Below are 22,610 nucleotides of genomic sequence, written 5' to 3'. Positions count from 1 at the left end.
TGTTCACCCTGACAGTTATTTTACTATTTTTAGCAACTCTCAAGGGGCGCTTTTGGCCCTGGACTCTTTTAACTTTTCCCATCCCTTAGTTTTAGCTATTTTGGAGTGGCTGTTCCTTATTTGTCGTAGGGGGAAGAGAGTGGATTTTTGCTGGGTTCCATCACATGTTGGTGTGGTGGGCAATGAGACTGCGGATGCATTGGCCAAGGCTGCGGCTACTCAACAGCCCCCAACAGAATATCCGCGTCCAGCATCTGATCTAACACCTTACTTGCGGGACAGAATGCATGTGTGTTGGCAGAGACGCTGGGATGGTGTTGCTCATAATAAGCTGAAAGAGGTCTTCCAGAGAGTGTTTGTGCCAAGGGTTCTCCCTTCCATGCCTCGGCAATTGGAGGTAGCTCTTGCTAGGCTTTGCACTGGGCACTCTCGGCTTACACATGGGTTCCTGATGAGTGGTGAGACTCAGCCGTACTGTGATGATTGCTTTTTTCCCCTTATTGTCTGTCACTTGCTGGACGAGTGTCCAAGCTTGGGGGACCTGCATTGGAGGTTCCTCCATAGGCATACAGGGGTAGATGGTGCCTACACTCTCTCCTCGATGCTTGGTGGAGTCCATAGCAATTTTACTGATGTTTTTGGTTTTCTTCAGGAGGCGGGCCTCCTTCCACTTTTATAAGAAATTGTTTTCTCTTTTAACTATTCTTTTATTATTTTCAGTGTTTTATTACTAGAAAAAAGTTATTAACTTTATATCGATTATGTACTATTTATTTGCCATGAGTTTTAACTTGTTGTCCGGCGGCATATGACCTTAGCAGTTTCTACTACAATCAATCTATCACTGTGCGAACGCCTCTTCACAGAGGGAGTGTATGTGTGTGGCACAGTACAACTGGCAAGGGGAACACCAAGGGAGGTGCAGGACATCCGCAGTGCTAAATGCCTTCCTGATTATGGACTGGAAGCTAGGCAGAAGGGCAATGTAATGGTCTTGCTGTGGAAGGACAAACGTATCACAAGTATGGTGTCCACCTTCCACAGCGACACCACTATCCATAAGCTTGTGCATGGGAAGGTCAAGGGTCCAGACGGGAGATTCCACCACATTCTGAAAACAGTGAACAATCTCATCATGGTGGAGGACTATAACAGGCACATGGGCGTGGTGGATCATTTCGATCAGATGATCCAATAATACTCCGCCAAAGGAGGATGGTTAAGTGGACCAAGCAACTGACTTTTTATTTTATCCACATGGCCCTATTCAATGCCTACACCTCGTACAAAAAGAACACCACCAGGCCTATGACTCTCCTGGAATTCCAGGAGCACATATGCCACAAACTCCTGGGATTCTGGAGGGAGGAGTGGCCAGCATCAGGTCATGCCCCTCACCATGCCCCTGACCTTTCCTCGTGACGACGACCACAAGTAGCTGCAGCAACCACTACATCAAGTGCAGCCACCGCTCTACCTGCAACCATTGCTCCACCTCTTGCGGTAGCTGATCCGTCAGGAGTAGGTCAGCTAGTTACTGCCATGACAACTCCACCTCCTGCAGTAGCTGGCCCATCAGGAGTTACTCGGCCAGTTCCTGCCACTGCACCTCCAGCAGGAGTATGGAGGCAAGGAGATGGAGCAGCACTGCTGTCCAAGCACCATCGATATGTGGACGATAGGACACGATTGGACGCAACACTGCACCACACCCTGAGGAGAATCCCCAACAGGAAAAGGCTGCAGCATGTGTTGAGCCATTTGAACAAGAGGAGGAGGGACACCAGCTATAAATGTCCTGTTTGCGATGTGCCGCGCTGCACAGGCCTGTGCAATCAGCAGTATCATACTGCTGAAAGCATACAACAATAAATCACATCACAAACACACACACACACACACACACACACACACACACACACACACACACATCACAAATACTCACACGTGTAAACAAACTAGAAATGGCTTCAAAAATGAAATTGATGAAATAAAAAAGCAGATGCACTTGCAAAGGGAAGAAATAGAAAAACTAGGAAGGGAGGCCAATAAGAAAGACACAACCATCAGTGAACTAACAGTGGAATTGAGTACACTTAGGAAGAAAATTAGTGAAATGGCAAGTACAGTAGTCAGTCACGAAAGTGTTATGGAAGAGTTCAAAAATTACACAGAGACAATTAGGCAAGTAAGCAGTCTTATTGACCAAAGCAGTGATATAGAGGAGAAGATAACACAGGTGAATGAAGCTGTGCAAAGCTACAAAAATTATGTGGAAACCACGTATGCTGAAATGGTGAAAGTAAAGACTTAGAAACAAGGGTGGAGGAAAAAAGCATTAAAAAGGAAGTGAAAAGAATAATTCAAAACAATCCAAAGTTAATCAGAGATTTAGTAGATATAAACATAAACAAATCTATAGTAATCACTGGTATAGAAGAGGAAGAAGTAAAAAACAAGATCACAAGAGACAAAAAGGAGATGGCAAATGTAATGAGCTTACTGAATGAAGTATCAGAGGAAATCTGTAGTAAAGACATAGAGGAACACAAAAGGTTAGGGAAATATGAGAAAAGCAAGACAAGACATCTAAAGGTGACTTTCCAGAGTGTAAACACTGTGGAAGAGATACTAAAGAATGGAAAGAATCTTATGGAAAAAGAGGAGTTCAAAAATGTATGGATAAAAAGATGCCTAACACAAGAGGAACTGGAATTACTGAAAGAGAAAAGGGAGGAAGCAAAAAAACAAAAAATGAGGGAAGATCAGAAGAGGAGAAGAAGAATTTTTTTTTACAAAGTAATAGGATTGCAGGTACGAAAGTGGTACACAAACAGGATGGAATAAAACGGAGGAAGGTAGTAGAACCATGTCATGACAAGTATATAAACAAGATGATAAAGTTGATGTACTCAAATGTGGATGGAATGGTGTCTAAATTACTAGAGATAAATGATTATGTCAGAGAAAATGAACCACAAATAATATGCCTAACTGAAACAAAATTAACACCAAGGATATCCAATGACATACTAAACTTAGAGGAATACAATATATGGAGAAGAGACAGAAATTTAAACAAAGGAGGAGGAATTATAATATTAACTAAGAAAAATCTAAAAGTCAATGAAATTAAATTAGATATACCATCACAAGTAGAACTGATTGCAGTAGAGATCAACGCATCTGAAGGTAAAGTAATTGTAGCCAATTTGTACATGCCACCCAGATCAAACACATGGGAAAGAGATGAATATGAGGACCTGGCAGAGAGTACAATTCAAAGTTTAAGATCATTACTACATGAAATGGAAGAGAAATCAGAAAGAATTATACTAACTGGGGATTTCAATACAAATATAAATGGGAATACTCTAGATATAAATTGCCAAGAAAGCTGTTGGGACCAAAAGCTCCTGGATCTCGTACAAGAGCTCTTCCTAACGCAACATGTGAGGGAAACCACCAGAAAAAGAGGATTTGATGTAACTTCAGTGCTAGCTCTAATATTTACTAGGCAAGAAAATGATATTGACAGTTTAATACATCACCCTCCACTCGGCAAAAGCGATCATGCAGTACTAAATTATAGCTTCATGATAGCATATGACATAGTAAACAGCAATGACAGTTACAAAAAGAGCCTAAGCTATAAAAAGGGAAATTATCAAGACCTAAAGAAGTATTTCTTAGAAGTTGATTGGGAAAATGAGCTTAGAGGACAAGATTTAAATGTTGTTTATAAAAAATTCTGTGAATTTTATGAAATAGGAGTCCAGAAGTACATCCCACAGCACAAAGAAGCAGATAAGAAAATACAGAAATGGTTCAATACAGAATGTAAAAAATCAAAAGAAAGAAGAGATTTGTTGTGGAATAGATATAGAAGACATAACAGTGAAAGGGCGTATAATAATTACAAACAAGCAAGAAACGATTATACAAGAATAAGGAGGGAAGCCCAAAAACAGTTTGAGGAGGATATAATAAATAAAAGTAGTGATCAACCAAAGCTGTTTTACAGCAATATCAGAAGCAAGACCAAAGTAAAAGATATAATACAATCCATTACGGATGAGGGAATCACTTATCCACAATAGAAAGATATTTGTGAAGCACTAAATAAGAATTTCCAATTAGTTTTTACAGAAGAAAAAAATTTTGAGAGGGACTATGTGGAACATGCATGTCCACACATACTACCAGATATACAAATAGCAGAAAAAGTAATACAGGAGGAGTTAAGTAGATTAGATAGAGGAAAAGCAAGTGGTCCTGATGAAATTTCATGTTGGGTACTACGAGAATGTGCAAAGGAGTAAAGTAAACCATTATTTTTAATTTTCAAGAAATCCTTGAGTCAAGGTAAACTAACTGATATTTGGAAAGAAGCAAATATTGTCCCCTTATTCAAGAAAGGAAATAGACAAAATCCACTCAACTACCGACCAGTATCACTGAACAGTGTTGTAAGCAAGGTAATAGAAAAGCTTATAAGAAAAGCTTGGGTAAATCATCTAGAAGAACACAGTATGATAATAGAAAGACAGTTTGGTTTCAGAAAAGGAAAATCATGTGTAACTAATCTGTTGAGCTACTATGACAGAGTAACAAACACAATACAGGAAAGGGAAGATGGGTGGACAGTATCTATTTAGATTTCAAGAAAGCTTTTGACACAGTACCACACCAAAGACTTTTATGGAAAGTGTACAGTCACTCATAAAAGAAAAGACCCCCCCCTGCGTTAACCCCTACACCGCGGGCTTGTTTACCAATGACTTGCGTGTGCCGCGGGGTTATTTGGGCTCCGACAGACTCTCAAAAAATATTTGCCAAAAATCAGTTATTAGTCCTAGAATAATAAAATTACATATACTTATGGCACATACCTTCAGCTTTCTCCTGGAATGATTGTTGAGCCTTCGTCGGTTACCGTAGGACTTGTGGAGACCTCTGAAGTAGGGTAACGAAGTCTCCACTTTACACTTCCCGACAACCCGTAATATGATTACAACAGCCAGATACAAACACTATAAACACTATTCTACAATTTTCAAGTAGTTTGGGATCCATACTAAAAAGAAAAAAAACACTGTGAAAGCAATGGAAATTACGAGCGCGTCTGATCGTCGCACTGGCACTAGTTCGCTCTTGGTACTCTGTCATTTATTATTCATAAAACCCCTCACACTTTATATTTCTATTACTATATAACACTTATATATATCTACAGTCTTTATCCATAAGTTTCCTTCAGTAGTATTAGTTTATTGTCACTGTAGGGATTCAATTTCTTTCAGTAAAATACGTAGCATTGAGAGTGATTGTCACTTTCATCTTCACTCTCATAACTCATAGCATTCAGACATGCTAGAGTGAAACTTTCACTTTCATTACTCCTAGGGTATATACTCGTATTCTTATAATACTACTCATTTACATTTCTATTTACGTTCTCTATTTTATTTACGTTATTTACATTTCTATTTTATTTACACTGTGTTGTGCACTGTCACTTGAAATAACTTATAAAACTATTTTCCATTGTTCACGAATATTTACATTCATTACTTTCACTTGCTGTTTACACATTATTTACACATTATTTACAATTCCACTTGCACTGTTTTACTCAATAGAAAGATCGTAGTCACTCTTTTATCAATTGTCAGCTCTTTACATCTTTCCACACGAGGTTTAGTAGGGGGTAAAGGTCACAGGGCCATTTGCATGGGGGTGAAAAAAGGCCTTGAAGTCAGCAAGAAGAAACATACGTACCCTCGCTTTGGAAGATGAGAGTAAACTGATAACGGAGGGCCAGCGTGGAGGCCTGCTTAGGGGTTATTCAGAGTTACCAATATTAGTTCTTGAAACAGCTAAGTCTAGCACTGATAAGATTGGCAGGAAATCTAGACAATAAATTATAAATTTGGTAATTCCAGGTGAATGTAAATATCACTTAGGCTTCTCCCTTCCCTCCTTACATGTATATTTATTACGAAAATAGATTAGAGGCCTACTTAGGAGATATATAATCAGAGCTACCAATGTTAGATCCTGAAACAGCTTTGTCTAGCACTGAAATGATTGGCAGGAAATCTAGACAATACATTATAAATTAGGTAGTTCCAGGTGAATGTAAATATCACTTAGGCTTCTCCCTTCCCTCCTTACATGTATATTTATTACGAAAATAGATTATACGGCATATTTCAAGGGAAAAAAACAGCGAAAATTAGCGAACGAGTGCACGTGAGGTGTTGTCAGGTGATAATTAGCCAATTCCAGGTGTATGGCACTCTCATTTACCTTATTTCTTTCTTGTATATATTATTTGGTATAAGAATAGGACATAGGGCTTATTTCAATGGATGAAATCAGTGAAAAATTCCAGGGAAGATTTACTTAGCGTAGCACGGCCGGGCAGGCGAGAGGATAGGGTAATGGAGGGGGGGTAGGGAGGGGAGTCAAGAACGGGGAGAAATGGCTAAATTGTCAACAATGGATGGGAGTACAGATGAGATTAGGAGTGCTGACTAGTGTTGGACATTGGCAGTACTGATAGATGATACAAGCCCCCACTTGGAAGCCCGGGTGAATTCAAAATAATACAGAATCACAAAAGCGACGCCCCGCGGTATGATCCCTTGCTCCCAAGCGTCACGAAAGTGACGCCCCGCGGTTAAGGGGTTAAAGGCAATATAACTCGGGGTACTCAGTGTTGGTAACAATGTATTTGACGTTAGCCATATGGGGGAATGAGGAGGGGTGTTTGAGAGGAGGGAGGAGTTAATCTGCACGAAACATTGCTTCGATCCACATTTCGAGTTAAACATACATTATATCTGACTTGTTATGTTGTCCTTCATACAAAATTAACTTTATGCTACAAGAACAAAGATCTTTCAGGTGATAACACAATCCCATACCCGAATCATTTATGCATTAATGCCGCACATGATGCAAATGAAACCCCCACCTCAAGGGTTAAATGAATGGGCTCGACACACTTAGAATGAACTTTGAATGAACTTCCCCCAAACGCAGCTTCACACCCCCACACCTGACGTCATTTCCAGTGTTACCAGGACCGATATCATATTGGTTGAAAGGTGTCTTGGCCTGGGGGGTCGTTTCTTTTATGAGTGACTGTACCATCAAGGAGGAATTTGAGGCAAACTGTTTTGTTGGATGCAAGACTTTCTCATAAAAAGAGAAATGAGAACAGTTCTAAGAGGAAACTACTCATCATGGAAAGAAGTGACTAGTGGAGTACCGCAGGGTTCAATGCTGGCACCAATCATGTTTTTAGTGTATATAAATGATATAAACATACAATAACACTGAAAATGAGAGCTATCTGAATATGTTTGCAGATGATGCAAAAATACAAAGGAGAATTACTAACACAGACTCTTGTAAAGAGCTACAAGAAGAATTAAATAAACTTCATGAATGGAGTAGTACATGGCAAATGGAACTCAATGTGGACAAGTGTCATGTAATCAAGTTTGGTAAAAGTGGAAAAAGACCTGATTGGGATTAGAAGTTAGGAAATAAAACCCTATACACATCAGAAAGAGAGAAAGGCCCAGGTGTGATTATCAATAACAGACTATCTCCGGCTGACCGCATCAGCGAGAAGGTACGGAACATGTATACACTGCTTCCAAATATGAGAATAGCATTGACATACATAAATGAAGACATGCTAAGAAAGATAATAACATCATTCATTAGAACACCCCTGGAATATGCATCAGTAGTCTGGAGTCCTCATCTCAAAAAGCACATAGACAAGATTGAAAAAGTTCAAAGGGCTGCTACAAGACGGATACCAAGCTTAAGGGACCTAAGGTATGAAGAAAGACTAAATAAACTGAATCTACCAACACTACAGGAAAGAGGGAAAAGAGGAGACATGATAATGCTATATAAGTGCATATCAGGGAAGGAGAAAATAGACATGATTACTTAACATATGAAGAAGCATCAGCAAGAGGACACTGCAAAAAACTGCTTAAGAAGAGAGGTGATAAAGACGTAAGGAAATTCAGTTTCCCAAACAGAGCAATTGATCAATGGAATGCACTACCGAATGAAATAGTGTGTGCCAAAACAATTCACAAATTTAAGGATATGTACGATAAGTATAGTTTAAGACACGGGACAGTACGAGCTTGACTCATTCTTGTAAAGATACAATTAGGTAAGAACAATTAGGTAAGAACACAGGCTGTGCTTGTACCTGTCCTCCTCTCTGCAACTCCATCTCCTCTCAAGAAACACTACAACACTGCTAGAGGAGGTGAGTAACCAGCTTATTTGTCTAGTTTTTATACTATTGTATTGTAAGGTATAAATTGTGTGTTTACTATATATTTCTCATAAGGAAAATGTGGTGCATTTCATTGCTATTTTCTCAGTCGTTTTACTAGTAAAATATAGGTTGCATAAAAAATCTGAAGAAAGCATGATCAAGCTGATACTTTTGTAAAGCAAAGTAACCTATGTGTGCAAAAAATTATTTTGGGGAAAAGTTACGAAAAACGAACATACTCAGACTACGGGCTGGAGAGTAGCTGCTGTCACCACACCCAACCCATCGTAAGTTTTCAAAATTCATTTTCTCGATAACAATAAGGGTTATAACACTGTGAATTTTATCATGGGCCTCCTTAGCCTTTAGGATACAAAACTGGATAGACTTTACATGTATGTTTGTTACAGTGTCACTAATAACATATGAAATAAACAAATCACAAATTTTTAGGCAATTTTCGTAGTTTTTTTTTAAATAAATTTACTCGAAAACTACTGGATAGATCAACTCGAAACCTGTCTCTTTTGAAAGATTGTGAAATTCTGCATATAGGCATGGCCTTTGCAACTGCACATCGCGGGAGAAATTTTTCACAAAGATGTTGGGAAGTTATAAGAAGCTAGTTTTCTCCTAAACAAGGCTTATTCTGGCTTCATTTCTGAACATTTATCCATCTCTTTTATGTTTTGTTTCTTTCTGGTAGTATAAACATCAGCAAAGATGATGGGATGCAATTTATAACAACATAACTACTTTCCGAGGGTAAATTGGGCCATAGAATTTTTTTCCTTTCCCCACGAGCGGAGGCAGCCTGAGCGGGGTTTTGGTTCTGTGCAGGGAACCAAAACTTATTGAAAACTTATGGTGCCTGAGAGGGTTAACTTCACAGTTTGGGGCTGCATAGCCTTCTGCCATTGTTCCTTAGTGACCTATAGTTGAATCGCAGGTTTCAGGTCTGTGCGCTCTCTTCACTCTGTCCTACAAGTTCAAGAGGAAGGTGTTCCACAGAGGAATGTGCTAAGTGTTCCTTTACTTGCAGTTGCCATCAATGACTTACTTGATTCCCTGCCACAGAAGGTGTCTTCTTCCTTTTATGTGGATGACCTAATGATATGGTTTGATGGTTCCTTGATGTGTGCTATTGAGAGGAGGATGCAGCTGGTGCTGGAAAGGGTCGCCAGCTGGGCAGACTGGAGAGATTTCCGTTTTTCTTCAAACATGAGTGTAGCAATCCACTTTTATAGGTTAAAGGGGCTGGTGCCTGCTACAGTGCATGGAGAAGACTAAGTTTCTTGGCTTAACGTTTGACTGTCAAGTTAATTGAGTTTTACCTTCTTTGAGTGTCACGTATGCATCAATGATTTTGTTGAAGGTATTGTCTCTATATCTCATATCTCGTGGGGTGCTGATCAAAGTACATTTCTTCACTTGTATCAAGCGTTAGGTGGATCTAGAACTGCCTATGAATGCAAGGTCTACTCCTCCTCTACTGTACCGCAGCTTAGTGTCCTTAGTCCTTTGCATAATGAAGTTTTGTGTCTTGCCACTGGTGCTTTCAGATCCTACCCGATTCCTAGGTTGTGGAGGCTGATGTTCCTTCCTTTTATCTACAGCACAAGTCGCTAATCATTCGCTGCTGGAATCGTGTAAGATATATTCCAGAGTCATTTATTGTTGTTTGCATATCATGGTGGTAATTTTTTCAGTATCAAGTTTCTCATCCTCACACTCCACATTCCTTTGAGTACAGGGTCAGGCAGATTATGGGAGATTTAGGTCTCTCTGCATAGCCTGTCTGCCCTGCTCGGCAACGAAGAATTGCACCATGGTACCTTGCCGAGGTGCAGGCGTGCAGTGATTTTTAGGACACTAACTATTCTCTCTCTTCTCTGGCATTTCATCAGCCATCAACTATTTCTGGAACATTTGTCTAATCACAGAGGCACCCCTCCCTGTATATAAAGATGGTTCAAAGTCACACACTAATTGTTTCTGATCCTCGCACTCCACATGCCTTTTGCATACTAGGTCAGGCCGATTATGGGAGATTTAGGTTTGTCTATAGTGTGTCTGCCCTTTCCAGATCCCAAAAATTGCCCCATGGCGCCCTCCTGAGGTGCAGGTTTGCATGGATTCTGAGGTTACGAAGACTTCTGCCTCTTCTCGGGCTCTCCATCAGCTGTTTAGGAACATTCGTCAGTTCACAGATAAAACCGTCCATGTATATACTGATGGTTCAGAGTCAAACACTGGTGTTGGGTCTGGGGTGAATTTCCTAGATTTTGTAAGGGTAGGAATTCTTCTAAATTCCACTATTTTATCTTCAGAATTTAATTCAGCTCATCCTCTATCCTTGCCTTTCTTGAGTTGCGCAAGGGTTCATGCGGATGTCAGTAGGGACTGCAATGAGATGGAAGATACATTTGGAAAATCCGCTTCTTCTCGATGACCCCTGCCAACTACCCCCTTCCTGCTTCCAATATGACACCATACTTGAATGATTCTTATTTGTTGGCAGAGCCCGTGGGATACTGTTCTCAACCCTCCTCAGGTAGAGCCGGGTCTCTGAGACTCACCCACCCCCTAAGTTTGTTAGGTAAACTACCTTCTAAACACCCAGGAACCCTGTACCCCCCAATAGCTGCCTGACTTTTTGTACCCATGCAAGGGGTGAAAGGGCAATTTCGAACTCTTCTCCGTTTCCGGTGTAGGGAGGGGGGGTCTCAGAGACCCGGCTCTACCTGAGCAGGGTGCTTTATTTTGTTCCCTGACTGCAAATAAGGTCACAGCTTCAGACATCCCAACATCATACCATGAAGCTCCATGATGCTACTGCCAGTTGCACCACACAAAGTTACAATCAGATATTGTTTTCATTTTTTCCCTGAATATTTAAAAAAATTACCTTTTTTTTTTGTTTTTTTTAAATAGGTAAAAATATATAATGAATAAAAAATTTAAGTTTATTTACATGGCTGTATTGCATATACATTGAAGAATGTCATATCATGTTTGGATCTGTCATAAATAAAACAAAAGTGTGTTTTCTGACCTTGTTTCTGACCTGGGTCTGGTAGACCCAGGTCTACCTGAGGCGAAAGGGTAGACACAGGTCTACCTGAGGAGGGTTAATAATAAATTAAGGGATGTTATTCAGAGGGTAGTAGTACCGAGGGTTCTCTCTTCCATGTCTTAGCGATTGGAGGTGGCTGTTGCCCAGCTACACACTGGGTGCTCATGGCTTAGTCATGAGTCCCCAATGTGTGGTGGGGCTCAACTGTATTGTGTTGATTGCTTTGTTCCCCTTACTGTCCGTTACATGCTAGTCCTGTGTCTGAGTCTGGGGGACCTGCGGTGGAGGTTTCTCCATAGGCATAGCAGGACGGATGGTGCCTACTCTCTGTCCTTCATACTTGGAGGAGACTCTGGCTATCTGACTGATATTTTTTTCTTAAGGAAGTAAACTTCTTACACCTTTTATTGTTGTCTGATGATTTACTTACTTTGTTACTATATTTTATCCTTGTTAGAGGTATCGATTTTGTTTTAGTACACAGGTTTTAACGTTTATTCGGCACAATATAAGCGAGCTGTTACAGCGACACAATTTGTATTTCCAATAATTCAGTTAAATTCTCTTGTCATAAACAGAAAATGTTTATTCATCTCAGGATATAACTCATTGAAAATTTGGAGTTAGTGATGACTCGGTCATTACTAGGGATTTATTCGCAACTGAGTAAAATTGCTTGGAGGTTGCAAAAACAGAATATGTAAGACACCATCCTTGTGAAATAAATATCATCTTTACTACAATAACATCTTTAAAATATTGCTATCTGCAGTTATTGTTACTCAGATAAGGAGTGATTTCATGTAAAAAAAAAAAACATTAAGCCAAAAGATTAAATCCTCTTACCCACCTGTGATATAATCCTCAGACATTTATTAATCTGTGGTGTGTAGGGGGCATCATGAGGCACTGGCCAGGCTAACGAAACCTGTAGCAGTTTTTCCTTGCCTATATACAATGAGGAAGTGCCATCTAGTTTAGCAAAGTTCCGGGATATTATCAGCTGCAGGTTCAAAGGAGGACTAATATGAGCACTCCTGAAATAAATACAAAAATAGTAAAATGTAATAGCTTACCTAGACGCTTTCCCCACCTAGAAATAGCACGTTTTTGCTCCTTCAAATTCAGCTGCCAAATTGCTTTTCAACTGACTGGTAATATAAAATTGATCCACTTAAAATTATTCCACTTAGAATACAGACAACATAGGAAAATCCATTCTAGACAATTTACGAACCAACAAAGCTCCTGGCTCCGATCGAATTCTTCCAGTTGTTTTGAAGAAAGGGCTCTCCGAAATGTGCTTATGTTCTAGCTAAATTATTCAGGCTATGCTTACAGTTCATTTACATTTACCCATTCAAAAAGTTTAATATCTCGAATTCACAACTCAGTACAGCCATCTCCATTAATCAAGACTTACCCAGGATCATTGAATGGGGACAGAATAACCTTGTCTCATTTAATGCTAGTAAAACCAAATATATACAGTTTACTAATTGACAGATATTGCCAGATTCCTATATTATCTTCAATGCTACTAATATTCCTATCTCCAAAAATATTGAAATTCTCGATGTCTCACTTAACAATGACCTCACCTGGACCTCTCATGTCATATCACTTGCTAAAACCGCCTCAAAAAAGCTTGGATTATTGTACAGAGTCCTTAACTTCTTCACTGATGAGCAGTTAGCTATAATTTATAAGAGTCATGTGCACTGTCAGCTTGAATATTGCTCACCCTTGTGGAAGGGATGTGGAGAGGTTGCAGTAAAACAACTAGATAAAATTCAGAACAAAGCTGTTGGAATTAATAATAACCCTGCAATTAAAAGTAAACTTCCTCCCCTACAAATAAGAAAGAATGTTGCCTCCCTTGCATTATTTTACGAAGTTGTGTCCATTGTGCCACCTCTCAATGTCTTCCCTCGTGCTACACGGGCATCTTTTATTCCCCAAACTGCATCTTTCTGGAAGTCCCATCACCGGAGTTGTTTCCCCCGAAACTTCAACCTACAGCTGTTCAAGTCCAACTGTTACAGATATTTTATGAATGGAGGACGCGAGTTATCTGGTGTATGGATTATATATACATTTATATATATATATATATATATATATATATATATATATATATATATATATATATATATATATATAGTTTTGCATTTGTTTTTCCTTCCTCTGTTGTTATTAAAAGGGAAAATAGGAAACAATATATATATATATAAAATTTATGTCCTACACACTAATAGTCCATTCCTGCGAGTAAGGACATAAATAATGGCTCATTTAGGCTCATGCCAGTAAATATTTATTCAGCTGAGAGACATACAGACGATGTACATTATCTCACTTTTCTTTTCTTTTTTCAACGCTTCCTTTTCAAAGTATCTTAATTCCTTTACTTGGAGGACAAATTTCCTATTTAGTTCTGCATCAAGTCAGATCATTGCATTCAGCCTGATAAGAAGGGATAATAGAAACCCGTATCTGCCTTTTCATCCTCAAAAGGTCTTCAATATAATCGTGTGGGGATAGTAAGATGATAACATAAGATGTAGTATGAAAACTAACCTGGACTATGGCGATTTAGTCCACGGTTTCCTAGTTTAGAAGTTTCTATCATTATACCACCGAATATTTTAGTGCAATGGGGAAAAAATCCATTGTAATTGCGTTGTCTTTTCTCTCTGTATTATATGGCAGTAATGCCAGACAGTACTCTTCATTCTGAATGACCTGTAACAGACTTAGTTCATATAACAGGCGTCACTGTTCAAATAGCCATTGTGGCCTGTACTATCGTTGGCTAAGGAAGCTCCTTAACATCTTTTCGTAAACGATTTAGTATGCCTATTATGCCATATTGTAATAGTCCGTGTTATATAAATCCTCCAAACATCGCCATACTCAGTATAAATAACATACAAAAGGATATTAATCATTCACATCCAAAAGCTACATATGAGGTGCTAGGGAGCCTTCTTGCCCAGCAAGAATACAGGCCTGTCTGTAAGAGAGATGCATTGCTTTGTGGAACAGACAAAACCTAGAAGAAGTCCTTTTTTACTATTCCGGAAAATTATACAAGTTTGTTTACATGGATTTTTTAAAACTCTCGGAACAGTGTGTTAAAGTTTTGGAATTTCAGAGTCATAGGCAAAAATGTTTTTGTAATATATTGTGACAAATTACAAAAGAGAAAAATCATAAGTTTTGCTCAGTTATAGTTATATTTTGCGTTCCTCCAGCTTTATTTGTTCATAAACTATTGCCATGGCACTTTCTGTGGTCAAAAATACCAAACAAATTATCATCATACAGAATTATAGTTTGTCTTCTCCAGATAATAAGTAATTGTTTTATGTAATTACATCACATGGAAGTCACTACTATAAATAGTTGAGAATAAATACATTCATCAAAAGCACTAGCGAGACCCCTATGTTCTTCTGGTACCTTCAGTCCGGTGACATTCGACTTTTCATCCATGCTGTCTCCAAGCAATGTCATTCAGGTCTGGAGAGATTTTTCAAACAGGTGAGGACGGATCAGTCATCCATTTACCCCGTCATGACAAGAGATCTCCCTAAAGCCGAACAATGTCGTCTGAGGAAACATGGATAAATGAAACAAATGCAGTCGAGGGCCGAATTCTAATCGCCTGCCAAAGTATGTCGTTGGATAAGGTACAAATTACCTACAAAATAAATGTGAAGATTCACAAAACTCTACGGATTTTAGTCACCATGCTTTGAAAAAAGCCCGTCCACATTAACCCGCCACATGCCAGCTATTTTTAGCCGTATGGGTCACCTCCATGCTGGCCATTTTTCGACCTTTATTTTTATTAGCTAAAATGATAGCTTTTTGATGTGAAAACAACGAATTTCACCATTAAAATGCTTACCAAAGCTCGGAAATGGGTTTTACTGAGTTCTACATGCCCGTATACAGGTATTCCCGCCCTCTCACGCTCACCATGTAAGTGAGAGAAAGCCGTTTTCTATGCAAGCTATACTGAGGTATTTATGCTGGGAAGGTAGAGCAATGTTCAGTACACTTTTCTGATTGCTTATTACTTCAACATCTACAACAATTTGCATGTGAATGCATTATCTTACACATACTTGAAGACAGGTACAACCTGACTTCATTATTTACAGTCCTGGCACTTACAAGAAGGTATTTACAACTTGACTTCACTATATAGTCCTTACACTTACAACAAAATATTTACAACTTACATTTATGTGAAAATATTTACAAAATGCCTTCACTATGTACTGCACTGGGGGAGGCACACAGGCAGTGAGGCAGAGCGAGCGTGAGGGGGGGAGCGAGTGAGTGTATGGCCTTGACTGCCTGGGGGATGGTAGAGGAACGGTTACTATACATGCCTGCCAATTTTTACCCGCGAATCTTGAAAAATGCGGTCACAGTAAATTATTTTATTTTAAACCATTTTATAATGGCACTGGCACTGGCCACAGAATTATGTCAGACCATTTTAAAACGGCACTGGCAAGCGGAGGTTTAAATTTTTTCAACTGATGTATTTTCTCCTATCACTGGCCTCAACACTAATAAGGCATATGGGTCTGATGAGTCCCTCCTGTTGTCCTGAAGAACTGTGCCTCAGTGCTCATACCCTGCCCAGGAAACTCTTTCCCCTTTGTCTGTCAACTTGTACCTTTCCTTCTTGCTGGAAGTTTGCTCTCATTCAGCCAGTCCCAAAGAAGGGTGACCGTTCCCAACCCTCTAAGTATCGTCCAATTGCTTTAACATCCTGTGTTTCAAAAATTTTTGAGTGAATTCTTATTGGATATATTTTAAAGCATCTTTCCTGTCACAACCTTCTTTCTAATTGTCAGTATGAATTCTGTCAGGTGTTATGTCTATATCATGCTATGTCTATGTCATGCTATGTCTGTTAAGTTGGTGCTGATCCTAGAGGTGGTAATAATGCCATTTGCCCTTTTTCCCATTTTATGTATATTTAAGAAAAGAATTCATCCTGTGTCGAACTTTGTTCGAATCTGTCAGTTATCAAACCGACCTGATGAAAGGGTTGGCTGTTTATTAACGAGGCAGTGAGAATAAAACCAGCAGTCGAAGAGGTTGTCTTCCTCCTTCCCTTGCCTGTGCCCAGACTTTATTACAAGCTATCTAGGCATTCTCTCGCAACTTATGATGGATGGAAGTGATAGTGGCAAACCGGCATCGTCAACCTCAGCCCGAGGAGACAGCCTTACGATGGAACTTCGTCTGATCCCGGAATTTGACGGTACTTCGCACTCGGTGGTAGAGTGGATCGAAAAGCTGGAGCTGGTTTGTCGGCTACGAGGGATCTCTGATCTACACACCATTGTGCCACTGCGACTCACAGGCGGGGCTTTCTCTGTTTATCAGCAGCTCAGCAGCGTAGACAAGGGGAACTCGACACCATAAAGGATGCACTCACCTCGGCATTTGCTGCAGACAAGTTTGTTGCCTATGAGCAGTTTGTGGACCGTAGGCTGCGTGATGACGAGTCTGTTGACGTGTACTTGGCTGACCTGCGCCACGTGGCTACACGATTTGGAGGAATGACCGACGCCAGTCTATGTTGTGCTTTTTTAGCTGGTCTTCCAGAAGCTGTTCGTCACATTCTGAGAGCTGGTTCACGCATGGAAACTATGGATATTAACCAACTTCTGAACCGTGCTTGAGCTGTTCTAGCAGATAATTACCTCGATGATGGGGCATCAGCACAACCAGCCGGCTCCAGACAGCACACAGTGGCTCCTGCATTAATTGGTGTTGGTGGTGTGCGCTGCCATTCCTGTAACCAGCCGAACCACTACGCTCGTGACTGCCAGGCTGGACGCAGTGTGCGCAGAGGTAGAGATGGGCGAGGTAATGTGCTCTGCTTCGGATGCGGGGGACGAGGCCACATCGCTACCTCATGCCCTTCGGGAAATGGATCAGGAGAGGTGGGACCAGCGCCAGCCTCCTCTCCAGACCATCAGTGAGAGGCGCTTTACCAGTGACTCGCTTGGTTGTTGATGGAAAGAACTGTGATGCCCTGGTAGACACCGGCTGTACTCAGAGTATTGCACGCGTTTCCATGTGCTCTCGCTGGACCAAAGGAAATATCAGTGTGAGGACAGTAAGCGGTGAGCTTTATATGTGTATGGGAATAGGTGTGGTAACAGTCCAGCTATTGTCAGGAGTGTCCGTGTCTGTGAATGTGATTGTAGTGCCTTCCAAGCCGCTTAATTTTGACTTTATTCTGGGCATGAACGGTGTTGAAGCCCTGCAGGGAGTGACAGTGCATTCACCAGACAAAGTGCGATTTGGTATTGAGGAAGTGCAGGCTTCAGCCGTGGCAGTACCTACCATACAACGAAATATTGTCGAGAGGGATTTTGAAGTAACATATGACAGTGCAACTAAAAAGTGGACAGTGTTGTGGAACTGGCGTGATAACTCAGAGCCTCCACGATTACTGAATCCTGTCTCTGAATACAGGGTGCCGAATGAAGCTCGAAAAGAATATGAAAATGAACTGTGTGAATGGATTAAGGACGGATGGCTGGTTCCATACAACGAGAGTATACATGGCCCTGTGAAAGGAACTATCCCTCTGATGGCTGTCGTGCAGGAAAACAAGAAAAAAGTACGCCCTGTCCTTGATTTTCGTGAGTTGAATGCCCATCTTAATTTGCACACAGCTGAAGCGGACGTCTGCACTGAGAAGATACGGGAGTGGCGCAGGCGTGGACAGAGGGTCGCTCTCATTGACTTGCGCAAGGCTTACCTACAGATACACGTTCACAGATCGCTATGGTCGTCCCAGACAGTGGTGTTCCGTGGGAGACGTTACTGTTTGATTAGACTGGGCTTTGGACTGAACATCGCACCACTAGTATTGAAGGAGGTCCTGAGTCGTGTGTTGAGCATGGACGGGAAGATAAACCGCGCCACTTCACCATACCTGGATGATATTCTGGTGGACGAAAGTGTGGCTAGTGCAGCAGAAGTGGAATGTCACCTCAGTCGTCACGGCCTGCTCTGCAAACCTCCCGAGATTGTGTCTGAAGGAGCTCGTGTGCTGGGCATTAGAGTCTGGGGGGAGCGTGATAACGGCGTTGGCAAGCTACCTGAAAAGCTGACTAGGCGGACAGTGTTTTCACTCTGCGGGCAGCTAATGAGTCACCTTCCTGTTTGTGGCTGGTTGCGAGTGGCGGCGTTGTACATTAAAAGACGGGCCAATGAGGTCACGACTACGTGGGGCGACGAGATTAATGACCTCAGTTTGCACTCGATGCTTGCGGACACGTTGGAGCGGGTGAAGAACTCAGACCCAGCCCGAGGACGATGGGATGTGGGGGGGGAGACGAAGCTATACTATGGGTAGATGCAAGTTCACTCGCATTGGGAGCTGTGTTGGAGGTGAAAGGTGAAGTTATTGAAGACTCGTGTTGGTTACGACGGGACGAGTGCTCTCACATTAATCTTGCGGAGCTGGACGCTGTTATTAAGGGGATAAATCTTGCAATCTCCTGGAAGATGAAACAGCTGACTCTTATGACTGACTCAAGAACTGTGTTCCACTGGATCGCGGATGCTCTCTCAGGAAAATCTCGTTTGAAGACTAGAGCTTCCAGTGAAATGTTGATCCGTAGGCGCCTAGAGACTTTTAAATCTATCATCGTCGAGTATAATCTGTGTCTGGAAGTAAAGTTTGTGTCTTCTACTGAAAACAAAGCAGATGCGCTAACACGAGTACCGAAGAGGTGGATGACACTAGCAAACGGGCAGACAAGCTGTGCAGCTGTTGCCAGTGTTTCAGACAGGGACATCGTTAACATTCATGAAACCAGCGGGCATCCCGGCATCAAGCGTACACTGTACTTCTGCAGAAGGCTCTATCCTACGGTTCAGAGGCAGCAGGTTCGCAGTGTTCTTCAGAGTTGTCAAGAATGTCAATCCTTTGATCCGGCACCAGAGAAGTGGAAGAAAGGGGAGTTGGGGGTTTCAGAGATCTGGAGCAGAGTTAGCATGGACGTCTGTCATGTCAGAAACCAGCACTATCTGACGCTCATCGACTGCGGGCCAACACGTTATGCCATCTGGAAAAGACTCAGGCGGCAAGATGTCATCAGTGTTGTTGAACAGCTAGAGTCTGTGTTTTATGAACGTGGAGCACCTAAGGAGCTATTAACTGATAATGCTGCCAGCTTCTGTAGCTCAACGATCAAAGAGTTCGCCAGGCGTTGGGGTATGGTCATCAGGTATCGGTGTGCCAACGCTCCATCTGGTAATGGAATATCAGAGAGAAATCATCGAACCGTGAAAACTATACTGGCACGGAAAGGCTGTTCCGTAGCTGAAGCAGTGTACCGCTACAACGTTATGCCACGAGGTGATGATGCCTCATCTGCCCCTGCCAACCAGATATTTAGATACGAGGTCAGACTGCTGGGTATCGACGGAGTAACTCTGCAAGATCAGCCGGTGGAAGAACAACATCGCTTTAGCGTCGGTGATCGTGTATGGATCCGGCATCCCAGCAGAAGCTGCGATTCTCGAAGCACAGAGGGCACAGTAACGCGAGTTGTATCTGCCCAGAACGTCGAGGTGGATGCCTCGTCATGTGCGTGACCTAAGGCTGGCAACATCGCTGTCTACTGCCCCAGAGGATTCACTAGCTGAAGAAAGCCCTGAATCAGAAACAGAAGATGATTTGCTAATCGATGTGAGAGGTCGTTCGAATGAGTCTACGTCAAGTGATACGTCAAGTGAAGACGAAGTAGATAGTCCAGGGAGACCACTGCCCCGTCGAGGTTCTAGGGAGCGCCGTCCAGTACGGCCGTTCCAATATAGTGATCTTTAGAAGATCAGGGGGGAGTGTTATGTCTATGTCATGCTATGTCTATGTCATGCTATGTCTGTTAAGTTGGTGCTGATCCTAGAGGTGGTAATAATGCCATTTGCCCTTGTTCCCATTTTATGTATATTTAAGAAAAGAATTCATCCTGTGTCGAACTTTGTTCGAATCTGTCAGTTATCAAACCGACCTGATGAAAGGGTTGGCTGTTTATTAACGAGGCAGTGAGAATAAAACCAGCAGTCGAAGAGGCTGTCTTCCTCCTTCCCTTGCCTGTGCCCAGACTTTATTACATCAGGGACGCTCCACTGGCGATCTTCTCACCTACCTTTCAGACTCCTGGTCATTCTCCTTTCGGGTTTTGGGGAAAGCTTTGCTTGGCACTTAAAAAACATATGGTGGCTGACATTCGGCCGTCACTGATCAAATCTACATCAAAAGTAAAAGGATTCTGTACATCCGCAGACACACACACGCTAGAAAAAAGATTATCTCTCCACCTTGCTAAAGGCAGACAATAATGAGGTTTAAGAAACAGACCCTGGGTGATAATTATCGTTTTCGATCAGTGGCCGAGTCAGTAGAAAGGTGTCCTCATATTCCAATGGATGCTGGTTCAAATCCCTGCTGGGGCAGGGAACAGTTTAGGATTTAAATTTTGTTAAAAAGCAGACTTTACTGACCTGCCATCAGACCCACTAACACGTCGAAATGACAGCCTCACTGATACCAGTACACAGTCCTGTGTGAGATAGTGTTAGCATGTTTTAAATATGAATGGCGGATGTTAGCGCCGAAGTGGTGATATGTGAAGGTGTATGGTACAGTATCTAGAGGTACTGCTGGACTTCATGGAACGGGATCTGGTGCTTACACCCTGATTCGGACTCATTTTAAAAATCATGATATTAACTTATGTCACTTCAAACAGTAATGTAATACAATGTATAATATACGGTATGTAAAGCAGAAAAAAAAAAAAAACTCTTAAATAATTGATAAAATGCCGATACATTTTTTCTTTTCTTTTTCATTTGTTCATATACAGTACAAGAGATTTTTTTTTTTTCTACTGCAAACGTATATGTCAAAAGATTTACATACATGAAAGAACCAAATTTTGCATGCAAGCATCCCAGTAACTTTAATTATCATATGTCAGTCAACGTATCTCCGAAATACCAAAAAATTATGTAACAAGTCATCACCCATTCCCCGACTAAAATCTTCAGACGATAATATTACAAATGATTCACGTGGTAAAGCGAATATCCTTACTAGTACATCTGCAAGAATTGCTACGTTAAAAGAAGTCAGCTAGAACGTCCTTGTAGAAAAACTTGACTCTCTCGAAATTGCTCCACTTACTGTAAAATACAGACAAGATACATATAATCCATCCTAAACAGTTTACCAACCAACAAAGCTCTAGGCTAAGTCAAATTCCTCCATTTGTTTTGAAAAAGTGCTCCCCAGAACTTGCTTATGTTCTAGCTAAATTATTCAGGCTATGCTTACGTACTTCTTCATTCCTTAATTCTTGGAAAGAAGCCAATACCAACCCAGTTCTGAAAAAAGGAAGTTCTTCTGATCCCTCTGATTTCACACTAATTTCTATCAAGTCTTCCTTGGTAAAGTATTTGAAATTGCAATTAATAAGCACATAATTAAACATATTGAATTTAACAACTTAATTAGTGATAGGCAGTATGGTTTTCGCCACGAAAGATCCACTATTGATATACTCAGTATCCTGATTCACACTATCCATCAATCAGTTGACCAACATGGAGAAACTGATGCAGTAGACTTCGATATTTCTAAAGCTATTGACAAAGTGTGGCACTGTTCCCTGCTGTCTAAATTCCCTTGCGATGGACTAACATCTTTTGTTCTTCTGATTTCCTCATATCTCAGCGACAGAAATATAATAGTAAAAGTAGTTTATGTACATTCAAATATCCCTCTGTGACCAACGCTGTGTCACGGCCCTAGTATCCTACCCCAGGAACGACCCAAACTAAGCCGGCAATCCCAGATGTTGTTTAAGCCGGCTCATACAAACTGTCTTCCAAACTGCCTCCTCCTGCCTGGCCGGCTCTTTTAATCTACCGGTAGGAGCACCAATCATCATCTGGCTGGTCTTGCTTCAGGCCAATGGCAGACCAGCTGGGGGGTATATAATCTCATCCACGACTTCTGGAAGTCGGGGGGGACTTTGATGCATGGTCGTGGGGAGTGCAGACGTGTTTTCTGAGCTCTCCTCTAGCTTTCAGGGCTGCCTCACCGGCATTAGTTTTGTACATAGGGCAAATAAAAGTTAGGTTAGC

At 41.3% G+C, this 22,610-nt stretch overlaps 1 protein-coding gene across 1 annotated transcript in view; it reads right to left on the bottom strand.

Annotated features, from left to right (window-relative positions):
- The window catches only part of LOC145395780 (ionotropic receptor 93a-like), a 163,819-nt gene that overhangs the window by 61,194 nt on the left and 80,015 nt on the right, over positions 1-22,610 (bottom strand). Inside the window, exon 6 of the mRNA XM_080269317.1 lies at positions 12,250-12,436. Coding sequence (XP_080125443.1) covers positions 12,250-12,436 — 187 coding nt within the window. The remainder of the gene's footprint in view (positions 1-12,249; positions 12,437-22,610) is intronic.

Source organism: Coenobita brevimanus, chromosome 33 (genome assembly GCF_032717465.1).
Source record: "Coenobita brevimanus isolate Jiangsu-jjx chromosome 33, ASM3271746v2, whole genome shotgun sequence".
Classification (NCBI taxonomy): Eukaryota; Metazoa; Arthropoda; class Malacostraca; order Decapoda; family Coenobitidae; genus Coenobita; species Coenobita brevimanus.
Note: the sequence above shows the minus strand (reverse complement) of the source record. Positions and strands in the feature narration are given on the sequence as shown.